The sequence below is a fragment of the Colossoma macropomum genome, unplaced genomic scaffold (genome assembly GCF_904425465.1).
Source record: "Colossoma macropomum unplaced genomic scaffold, Colossoma_macropomum, whole genome shotgun sequence".
NCBI classification, from domain to species: Eukaryota; Metazoa; Chordata; class Actinopteri; order Characiformes; family Serrasalmidae; genus Colossoma; species Colossoma macropomum.
The window spans coordinates 17,950,572-17,962,849 of NW_023494803.1; the positions used below are offsets into that span (position 1 = coordinate 17,950,572).

The 12,278-nt window shown below is 36.5% G+C and overlaps 1 protein-coding gene across 1 annotated transcript; it reads left to right on the forward strand.

The window, feature by feature from the left end:
• Nucleotides 1-24: 24 nt before the first annotated feature.
• Nucleotides 25-5,335, forward strand: LOC118824132 (adhesion G-protein coupled receptor G5-like). Its single transcript, XM_036594098.1, has 4 exons — nt 25-129; nt 2,150-2,219; nt 2,329-2,606; nt 4,317-5,335. Exons 1-4 carry the CDS (start codon nt 84-86, stop codon nt 4,466-4,468), a joined length of 546 nt encoding a protein of 181 aa, XP_036449991.1. The 5' UTR covers nt 25-83; the 3' UTR covers nt 4,469-5,335.
• The last annotated feature ends 6,943 nt before the right edge of the window (nt 5,336-12,278 follow it).

Consider the following 12,278-nt stretch of genomic DNA (forward strand, 5'->3'; position numbering starts at 1 on the left):
TTATGCACTTCTCCATGCTGGCCACGTTCTCTTGGTTTTTCATTCAGGGACTTCACTTCTACCTGAGCCTCAATGCAGTCAACATGAGGACCAGAAAGTACAAACTAGCATTCATTGCCTTGGGATGGGGTGAGTGTTCAAAATATTGTTTTTCATTCATTCATTCATTCATTACACATTTTAAATGGAAGCAATGTATTGACATACAGTACTGTGCAAAAGTCAGAGGCCACTCTTTCATTTATGTAATTTCTAGTGCTTGTACGTAATGGCCGTTTTCACTGAAATATTATTATATATTAGTCAAATACAAACAAACTGGGGTAACTGTAAATACTTAAGTAAATACTTAAATGTAAATAAGAGCTTTGGAAATGGATAAGTTAACACACTGACACAAATAAATCACAATTATTGATTATTTGTTTGTTTGTATTTGTTTAAATGTCAGTGGTTTCTACTAGCAAGTAAATGCTAACGCTGTACTGCAAATGACTTTTCTCAGATGGACTAAGACTTTTGCACAGTATTGTATACAGTCAGGTCCATAAATATTTGGATGTTTACACATTTATTGTTATTTTTGCTGTCTGTCAAAGTGTATTGGAGTGATAGGACAGACTAACATAAATGAAATCATTATTTTTAATACTCTTGTAAATCCTTTGCAGTCAATGACTGCTTGAAGTCTGGAACCCATAGGCATCACCAGACAGTGGGTTTCTTTCCTGGTGATGATCAGTCAAGTGCTTACTGTAGCAGTCTTCAGTTCCTGCTTGTTTTTGAGGCATTTTACCTTAGTTTTGCTTTCAGTAAATGAAATGCATGTTCGATTGGATGCAGGCCAGTGGCTTGGCCATTGAAAAACATTCCACTTCTTTGCCTTGTCCAGTGCACTGTCCAGTGGGCTTTGAAGCATTTGGCTGAATCTGAGCAGATAATAAAACTCTATACATAAGAATTCATCCCTCTGCTTTTGTCAGAAGTCACATCAGTAAATACAAGAGAACTTGTTCCATAGGTTGTTTGCAGTCACGTGATTCCGATGGCACGCAAAATCCAGATGGAGGGTAGGAAGTGAAATGCAGTATGGATGAGATGGAGGAAAGTCTGTACTGTGTTAGTTTAGATGAGAAACATATAAAAGAAAATCACAGCATACGTTGGACGTAATCCTTTATGAAGAGGTACGATTTTTCACTGAATTGAAGACTTGCCTGTTACCAAGGCAGTAGGTATGAGCAGCTACCTTGTCCTCCAGACATCTTTCTACTTAAGAAAATGAATGAAAACACACAAAAGTATAGAGGCATGCAACTCCATGAGGCTGAAGTTGGCTTCCTATTCTAATTGTCCCATTTCACTTTAAATGGTGCAGCAGTTATTATTATAATAAAGGTGGAACGGGAATATTTAAAGTTTTTTATTTATTTACATTCGCTTGATTTTTGTGTAACTCTTAATCCCACTTTAAGTGTTGGTGTTGTTGCTTATAGTTGTTGTTCTAAATCTATCACCAAGGCACACCCACAGATGAACTGTGTAAAATACAATACTCTGCGCTTTGTGACTGCAGACGAAGATTTGCAAGTCATTTTGCAGCCATTTTACGGTCAATTTCTAGCAATTTTTTTCCCTCATGAACATCAGCATTTGGTACATAATAAAAGCCCATTGTGGTTTCTTTGTTAGATCGACTTGAGCAACCGTGAATGACACAAACCATGGGCATTTTAAGAGCTTGTGACAGAGCTTCCTGTGTAGAAAATCACTTTGCCTTCCATCTGCAGTTCATGCCACAGCAACGCAGTGAAGTGACATCATTTGCAAACAACTTATTGGAAGCCATACATGCGCACACCATAATACTATCTCCACCATGCTTCACAGATGAGGTGGTGTGCTTTGGATCATAAGCAGTTCCAGGGCATTTTAGGCGGAAGTACTATATTATCTTGGGGAGTATCAGGCATGTAATATCAGTTGAGGCTGTAGCACCTGAGTTGATTGAAAAGATGTGTAGCGATAGCATTGGTAACCTGTTTTCTAGTTAGCATACCTGATCTTGGTCTATCCTTTTGCATCTCAGCCTTTAATGATTAGGGATTACTCAAAATAACTGAATGTATCTAAATTTGTTTCTTTTCAGGATTTCCAGCTTTGGTTGTCATTGTGATTGCAGCTTTTGGGAACTACACATATCTGACTAATGTACAAATGTAAGCTATTATCTGAAACAATCCAAAGCTACAGTTGCATATCTCAGCAACAAAATATCAAAAGGACTCAAATTCCTAAAACCCCAATATTTCTCTTTTAAATTCCCAGGTGCTGGAACAGAAATATATACATTCATTATATAGTGAATGTTGGCTACTATGCACTGGTTTTCATCTTCACATTAATAATCTTTATTATGATCGTCCGAAAGATTACTCAAGCAAGATTTATGAAAAATAACGCTGTCAAAGCAGCATCAAAAAAAATTGCAGCGATCTTTAGTCTTACTGTTCTGCTGGGCCTGACTTGGGGTGTGGCCTTCTTCAGCTATGGAGCTATGGCTATTGCATCTTACTACATCTTCAGCATCCTTAATTCTTTCCAAGGTAGGTGGCACTTGCTCCATTTGTACAGGCCTCAACTCTGAATCTGCACGGAGAATATGAAATTTGATCACATGATCTCATCTTCATGACGCTTGAGAACTGTTCTGATTTGCAGTCTGTATTCAAAAACATAGAAAAATTTCTATAATAAAATAGACTGTTCTTGTCCTAAAATCTGACTGGCTGTGCTGTCCTCAAAGCCCTTGTATAATACTCAATGTACATACACCTATAATGGTCTCAAACGACAGCTGAAGTCTGTATTACTGTGACAAGTCATGAAAAATCTTTGTGCTGTTATCGGAACAATCTTTGACTGTGGTGGTGATTTTGTGAGCCAAGACTTATAAAGCAAAGGTTTTCGTATGAAACAGTGCTGTATTATGATATGTTCAATGTTTTATGACAAAATTTCATAAATTTACCATGATAAACAGTGATGGGTGACTGAACGCTCTTGTCCTCTTTCAGCAGTCCATGGTTGCTTGGTAACAATAGCATACTCTAAACTGTAGAGATTATTATTAGCATGATTAATAAAAGCAATAAGCCACTTAAAGCCATGTATTAGAGTGATTTATCATCAGTTTTAGGCACTCTACTTTATGTTGTGCCTAGTAACGGGCTGCATGGCCTGTCTTGTTGCTTTGTTGCTTTATTATTGGACAGAATCCCTAGTTTTCCAATAGCAGACCTATACAGGGAGTAATAATGGAGAAATAAACAAAAGCATGCATTGCACCATAAGTTTAAAATTTTGCACCCTTAGTTGAGCTTTGAGATAGATGCATCTAGACAGCCTGCCTAAGATCAGTGCTGTAGCATGCAGGTAACATTGTACGGCTCTGGTAGTGTAGTAGGAAGACGAATTGATCTGTTTATTCGTCTGATTAAACCTGTAACATTCATACATGACCGCGGCAAATTGTAATTTGTGCTGCAGTAAGCATCTTCTGCGGCTAGCATACAGGATGTGTGCTAATATTGGGTAAATGAATCAAACATAGCTAGCAAGCAGGTTTACTATCATGGATATACAAGTAGCAAATACAAGTAGTATTTGAATGTCCCAAAGAAAAATCATATTACTATATTGTATTCCTGAGAAAGGCATCATTGTTCCATAGCACTCCTGGTCCTTTTTTGCTTGTGCTCCACAAATTAGCAATGAAAGCCTGGGATATTACTGAAGTTCAGGGATTTTTTAAATTTATCGTTATATAATCATGAACAAACACCAGCTGTGCATTTCACAATATTTGTTTGAATAACCATGCCTAGTGTGTACCTCCCCTTTTTATTTCTGATGCAACTTCATTGATTTTAAAGGCCATGTTAAGAGTACACCATACAAAAAGACTTGTTTAATTCAAAAAAGTAATACTAATAGAAAATTAACATTAATCTGTTTTACATTCTGTTTACTTATTATAAGTAAGTTCAACAAACTCATAATTTTAGCCAGGTTACTGACTTTTTAAAGTTAAAACACTAAATCACTTTTTACAGTGTATAGCGCCAGATTATATATATTAACAGTTGGAGCTATATTGCACAGGAAAGCAAAATACATAAAAGTTTTTAAACATCAAATGCAATCAAAATTACATAAAAAAGAACATATATAACAAAAAGTTGTAAAACTTCACTGGTGTTTATCATATTGATCTATGAAGAATTATTTATTTAATTACAACTTCCTTTTCTCAGGTTTCTTCCTGTTTCTCTACTACTACTACTTTCGAAATGATGACCTAGAGCTCAATCAATCTGCATCCAGCACAGCTCTATCTTTGCAAAAACCGACCAACGTTAGTTCCACAATGACGTCAGAACCTGAAACTGAGACGGAATACAACTAGGATGCGTCTGACTGGTGACTCCCACCTCATGAAAATGACGGACAAAACCAAAAACTAAAAATAAAACACAGGCACACACACATAAGTGGTGTTTTCTGCAACAAATAGGTAATTTTTTGAGCTTCAAAAATACTTAATGAGTGGCACAATCTGGGACAGCATGTGTTTAACAAAGTATGCTGGCATTATATTCACTACTGAAATAGACTAGTTTCTGTAGTTACAACTGTGGTCAGGCTAACATGCAGAATACTGCACACTTCAGAATGACTTTATTCTAAATAAAGATTTTGCATGGATTATTTATACAGTATGTAAAGTTAAATATGGGGTTTATTCAGTTTCAGCATCTAATATTTTATTGCAGCAGGATCATTAAGGTAATTATTAGGTAGTCATAAGGTAATTATTAATGTAATCTAATTTATAAGAACTTGTTTTCTAATTTTGTATTTTAGTTTGCAGGATTTAACAACAGCTGTTGAGGATAACAGAGACAGTGATCTATGAATGCAGTAGTATATGTACTATCTACATTTGTAATATTAGTTTGTTCAGCCCTTACAGAAAAGTCACATATATTTCTCCTGTCTAAAAACCAAGTAAACACACGTGAATGGTGTGTGATCACATGTGACATAAATTTTTTTCCACATGAATATTTTTTCACATAGAATCAGATGGTTTCACATGATCACATGCTTTTTCACATGTGATCATGTTGTCACATGTGATCACAGAATTCTTTCACGTGAACACATTTTTTCATGGGAATCATATTGTCTCCCATGTGATCCCCCTTTTTTTTACGCGAACACATTTTCAAATTTTTCCATGTGATGATGTTTTTTTTTCCACATGTGAACATGTGTTTGTATTATCATATGTTTCTTTTACATGTGAACATGTTTTCACAAGTGACACTCTTTTTTGCATGCAATTACACATGAAGTGTGCAAAAACCACGTGTTTGTTCACAGGTGAAATTCATGTCTTTTGTCTGTAAGGCACAAGCAGCACAAGAGGGCAGTGTGAGCTTTCTGTAAAAAAGTAATAAACTGTGCTGATGACTAAAGACCCACAGTCTGTATACGCTGCTGAAATTACAGTTTTTGGAGCACTGCCAGAGAAGAAACACATTTGGTTCCTTGGATTATCAGACACTGAAAGATTCTTAAATGAACCAAAAGCGGTTCTTCCAAGGCTTCGCTCCGAAAAACCCTTTGGCACATTTATTTTTAACAATGTAAGCAGGGGGTTCACTATATACTCATAATTGTGCTGTAAATACATCATTTCTGTAAATACTTAGCATTCATGACTACTGTCTCACATTTCAAGCAACTAGTCTCACTCATGACTAATCAGTTACAATCCACAACACAGCCATGATTCATAGTGACAAATAAGCCCTTTCTATCCAAGCAGTGCTAAATGAGTAATGCATTACTGTCAACACATTACCATGTGGTTTCAACCTGCAGCCTCTGCTTTATTATAATTTCCTGCTCATGTTCATTAAAGACATACGCTACATGGCCCTAATCTCTCTCACGTACACTCATTCTGTAACACATACCACACTTTCCACGGAGATAGAGGGGCCAGAGCGCTTGCGTGTCCACAAGTAATTGCCCCCAGAGTCAGCTGAGGGTCATGCCTACAGGCAGTGTGTCTTAACAGGCTCCTTAGAAGATGATCTCATGGCTACCTGTGGTGCTGCGATGCCTGAGGGAAATCCCCCAAAACTGCGCTCCTTTCCCAAACATCCAGTCAAAGAAGGCCAGCAGCAGATAACAGACTCTAAGTGTCAAGACAGAATGATTAGAAATGATAATACTATGCATATTTGAAATGTTAGACCACCCTTTCTAATATTATGTTTTTTGTGCTATTAAATATGTAAAAATACATAACACAAATACATAATAATATTTTTTGTTTTAAACTGTTGTGAAATACGTAATATCTATATATGTATATATATATATGTATATATATATATATATATATATATATATATATATATATATATATATAGTGTGTGTGTGTAACTCATATATGTTCTACAAATAAAATGTCTAAGCGTTCTTTCACACCTATCTCGTGTGGTGCAGACCTAGCAAACTTTTTCTTTAGTTTGATCTATTTTGACTGGTGTAAATATTCCATCTGTACTTGGGTGCGCTCTTAATAAATAAAGAGTGGTCCAGCAAAAATCCAATTAAACCCTGGTTCATTTCACTGCTGGTGGGAAGGCATTTTGGTGATTGTCTGCACTGAACGAGGGAATTCAACATCACACCATGATTTTCTGCTTCTTCTAGAAGCACATTAGCACTATACTGTCCACACAATCTGCCTGTTTTAACATCTGACTCGACAGACACTTATATTGTTCCTCACATTAACTGCTGCTGATAACAGCAGATGAGTAATAAAATAATAGTGAAGAAATGTGTGTGATTTTGGCACATGGATTGCAAAACATATTGCATCAGTGACCTGATTGGTTACATTCAAACTGACAAACCAAACATAAAGAAGTAGACATTAAGTAAGGTTTATTATCATTGATAAGTAATATGACAGTGATATGTGAGTATTTTAATGCAAAGTGAGAGTTTTTGCTTAAATGGTGACAAATGTGAGCCTTTGTATCTCTGCCCAAACAGAGCACTTATATCCCTGCAAAATTTCTGACCAATAAACAAGCACTCACATATAATTTGGTGTACTTCAGCTGTTGTAGCGTGAAATCAACCAAAACAAATGACAAATATACAATGTCACAAAAAGCCGCACTCTGATTTAGACTTCAGCAAGTAAACTAGGTGTGAAAACAGCCAAAGATCGAGTAAAATAGTTTAAACCTGAAAATGTGTATTGTTACATGCTTAGGGGAAGGAAATTGTCCATGGCTGATGGCAGTCATGTTTAGTGACAGGCTTTTAATATGAGCTAGGAAAAGCTAGTAAGGGTCTCAGTTCATGGACGTTATGGATATACTCATGACTGACACAAATATAAATATACTTGGTGGGGGGTGGGGTTAAGAAAGCTGAAACAGAGCTCAGTAATGACATGGGAAGAATCCTTGGCACTGATTTCATTATGACTAAACACATTGTGGTTTCTGTTCCAGCCATGAACATGCTGTGTCTAAATACAATTTTATGCTACGATTGGTAAGGGGGTGCTTACCTCAGACTGGTTCAGTTGACAGATTCATCCGCTTGCCGAATGCCTGCTCACGCAACCTTTTAAAACATGAGAAATATGCTCTCAGTTAAAGCAGCACTATGTAAGATATTTTGATTAAAATAGAAAGACGTAGCATTACTCAAGTCAAGATATAGAGAATATAGAACATATACTGTGCCTGCACTGCTGCAAGTCATCTTGTGAAGCCTGAAACAATAATGTAAAAGTCAAGTTTTGTGTCCGGTTCTCCAGGAGTTTTTACAGCACATCATAAGTCTTTATGCATTAACATTACAAGAGCAGAGTCGAACAGATTTGGTTCAATGTTTAGGTCTCAAATGCAAAATCAACATTATAATGATGAAAATATGATGACACTAGTAGATAATTCACTTACAAACTCGGAAGATATGTAATATTTCAGATTTTGTAGAGGGTACCTTTGCATCATAACCGATATATATATATATATATATAACTTTTTTGGAAATGGGGTTGTATGTATATATATACAACCCCATTTCCAAAAAAGTTGGGACACTGTGCAAAATGTAAATAAAAACAAAATACAATGATGTGCAGATCATTTAAACCCCTATGTTTAATAAAAATAGTACAAAGACAACATATCAAATGTTGAAACAGAGAAATTTTATTGTTTTTTAAAAAATATTTGCCCATTTTGAATTTGATGCCAACAACACATTCCAAAATAGTTGTGAAGGCACCATTAATGCTGAATGATATATACATGTTTTGGCAACATATGCTGCAATATTTTTCAGGGAAGGCCTATTTTAGCAAGATTTGCATATTTCAGCAAGACAATGTAAAACCAGATTCTGTATGTATTGTATGAACAGCATTGGTCCGTATTAAAAGAGTCTGGGTGCTGAACTGGCCTATCTGCAGTCCAGACCTGTCACTTGCTATCAAACATTTGGCACATTATGAAATGAAAAATACGACAAAGGAGACCCTGAACTGTTGAGCAAATGAAATCCTATATCAAACAAGAATGGGAAAAATTTCACTTTCAAAACTACAGTAGTTGATCTCCTCAGTTCCCAAACACTTACAGAATGTTGTTAAAAGAAGAGGTGATGAAACACAGTGGTGAACATGCTCCTGTCCCACCTTTTTTGGAATGGGTTGGTGGCATCAAATTCAAAATGGGCATATATTTTTCAAAAAACAATAAAATTTCTCAGTTTCAACATTTGATATGTTGTCTTCATAGTATTTTCCTTTAAAAATATGGCTTACATGATTTGCATATCATTGCATCCTATTTTTATTTACATTCTGCACAGCGTCCCAACTTCAGCCTCCCTACTTTCATGCGTTAAATCCCCTCTACCACCTATCATCAAGCACAACAGTCAGTTAGCTCAGAGACTCCCCCCATACCACATTTCACTCAGAAATACATCACAGTATGGAATGAAAATGTTATTTCAGATTCATTGCCTTTAAGAAAAGAAGAATCTTTTCATAGTCACTGTGAAGCATGGTGGAGGTAGTGCCACAGATTCACCACGCATGGCCACCATTTGTACTGATTCATCTATCTTTGCTAAAACAATAATGATCATAACATAATGACTTCAATGATAAACATAAAATACCACTATATTCATTTTCCAGCACCTGAATGATTAAAAAATGTGAAGGATTTTCATGTGGGAATAAGTGGACATTCAGTCTATGGTATGCATTTTACTTGACTGAACTCAGTGTTCACAATTGTTATTAAAGCACTGCATTACTGTTCAAAAAAATAAAAAAAAATCTAAAATTTTCTGATTGTTGTGTTGTACAACATTTGAACATAGCAACCGATGAATGGAGCAATAGACATTCTCTAATGTTAACTGGAATAAGATCTTTTTAATTTAACTTGCATTCAATTTTCCATACAGTTACTATTTTGGAAAAACTTCTCCCTTTTTTTTGGACAGCAACAATTTGCTGGCATGTGCTCCCTGTTTTGCATTACTTTGCTTTAAAGCTACACAATGAATGATTTTCAGTTTGTTAAAATTGAAAGACAACATACTAAAATATAGTGTTTCGTGTGCTGTTGTGAGTATTTTAAAAATCATAGGTGTCCATTTCATGGGAATTTTCAGCCCATACATCTTTACATATTAATGTCAGATCCAAAGGCTCAAAAAGAATCTCCAGCTCAATGTTTAGGTCTTACATCCTCAGAAAACACATCCTTCACCAGGTTTTCAGTGAGTTCTCTTCGATTCCTCTTTCAACATGCTCACAAACTTCAGATTCATCTGCTTGGGGAAGGGGTTAACTGACGTTACAAAAATGTTTTTACAAAATGTTTTTCCGCACATTGCATGCAATTACACATCTCCACCAGAGAGGTCTCCAAATTCCCAAAAGTTACATAGCGCAGCTTTAAATGAATGTGTGTTCTAATGCATTACGTCACCTACATGGGTTCATGGACCACCAAAAGGACAGCAGAACACTACATTATATATTATTCAAGGACAGTACATTATACAAATATATAAATAATAAAAGAGTTACTTCTGCCTTATATTTACCTTTTTACATAAATCTGAGCTGCTGGGAGATGTAAAATCTCAATACTTGAGTGCATGAATGTTTATAATGATTGTGTTGGTGTTTATTGCAGGTTTCTCACAGTATCTGAATAGGCCTACACCAGTTGTTCTCAGAAGAGACCTCATGTATTTTTGTTTTCCGTGCTACAACACACCTGACGCAGCTCACAAAGGGAATTGATAATTACCTGATGAGTTGAACCAGGTGTGTCAGATCAGGGAAAAAGTATGCATTGCGTGGGGTCCCAAGAGAGGAACTGAGAGAAACTGGGCTGCAATAAAACCCCAAATCTCATTCTCACTTCCCAAACCTCTAAAGACTTTTAAAAGCTAGAGCTGGTCTGGCCAAAATAAGATTAGCTTAATAGAACTGTGTTCATTTCATTATTTCATTGGAGGCACCAAGATCAACAGTGATTTTTAAATAGTTCAGTCTTTTGCGTCAATAGCAGAAATATAATCATGAGAAGTAGGACAAGGTAGAGTGGACTTTATTTTCTCCAGCTTTTTTTTTTTGTCCAGAACCCAAAGCCTCCATCTCTAACCCCTCCCTCCCTCTTATGTCCTTGAAATGATTTATTCCCCAGTAACTCCACTCATGAAATTGATGTGGCCCTCAGACCCTTTGTAGCATATGGTGTTCCCGCCGTTTGCAGTAAAACAGCCAGCCGAGGTCTGCAGACAGGGCAGTTGTTGCGTGACTGCGAGTTTTGGGGGAGTTCTGGGGATGGTGCGTGTTTGGAAGTGGGGGTGATTAGGGTAGCTCTACATTATGGAGCATAGGGCATCTGGGAAAGCATGGCCTCCTTTGGAAATTACGGCTACGGTGCAAACGCAGCAGAAAGGGTCAGCTAAATTATAGAGGACTGAATTTGATTTTTATGGCCCATAGGCTTAAAGTGTGGATAAAAACTGTGTTAAATAATTCCTCACACATGCACGCACACTCACACCCTGTTTCCATCATCAGTCCCATCAACCCAAACAGGAAAAAAAGAGGCAGGAGTTAAAAAAAAGAGGTGCTTTGGGGTTAAAAGGTCAAAATGTAAGCAAAAAAGTGCCTGGGCTGGTGAGGAGCTAATAAAAAACAGAATGAACAGACTGGACTTCATTTAGCAGAGACAAACTGAGACAAATAACTCTAAAACTCTGCTGCAGGACGGTCCACCTCGACTAGAGCCTAAATACGATCTGAGAACATTCTGCCCTAGTCCAAACTCACCTGACCCTCAGCAGTTCTAAGATTTAAATCCAAACCTGACATAAGCTCAACAAAACTTTGCTCCAACCTAAAATTTAACTGGACAAGGAATAAAAATGCTCATTGCTAATGACAACTCCAGTGTTGTTACCTAGCAACAATGCCAACCTTCAGCAGGTCATCAATAAACAAAATAAAAGAATATAAAGAAAAGAAATAATTAACCATGTTGAAACTATCAGCAATCCATAATTAAGTCTAAACTCCTTAAACTAGTTTATTCATCAAGCAGTGCTTTCTAAAAAATATGGTGTTTAGTCTGGAAGAACCTTAGGCTATATAACATTTTTACCCAGTATAAGTCTCCATCATTTTCTTGGTTTGCAGACTTGTGGACATAACGTGCCCATCACACCTCAGTCACATTAAAGCTCAGATCAGAAATTTGGAGACAAAAAAAATCCATTTCAGTGCGGATAGCAAGCTGACAAACTTACTAACTACAATCACAAAAGAAAAGAGAACATAATTAAACTAGATAATTATGTATATGCACAAATTTAGTGCTACACACTGAGTTGTGTCAAAAAGTGTAGCTAACAGGTGTGGTTGGCAGTGGTGTGGTTAGCCAAGGAGTAAACATAGCAGTTAGTGACTTGCCTACTAAAAACAGTTTGAACACAAAAGCACAGGAGTTACAAAGGAGGAGGCGGGTCACTGGTTAGAAAATGAATGGGAAAGCTCATATGTCTCAACATGGTGTGTATTTAAAAGGAAAGACCTGCCCGTCAATGAAAATCAGCTTGCTGCTAAA

What these genes read in the sequence shown, in the direction of transcription:
- LOC118824132 (XM_036594098.1), top strand. Translation starts at nt 84, where the DNA reads ATGAGGACCAGAAAGTACAAACTAGCATTCATTGCCTTGGGATGGG. An exon ending in ATTCATTGCCTTGGGATGGG is followed by an intron (nt 130 to 2,149) that starts GTGAGTGTTCAA and finishes GTTTCTTTTCAG; the next exon opens with GATTTCCAGCTTTGGTTGTC. An exon ending in TATCTGACTAATGTACAAAT is followed by an intron (nt 2,220 to 2,328) that starts GTAAGCTATTAT and finishes TTAAATTCCCAG; the next exon opens with GTGCTGGAACAGAAATATAT.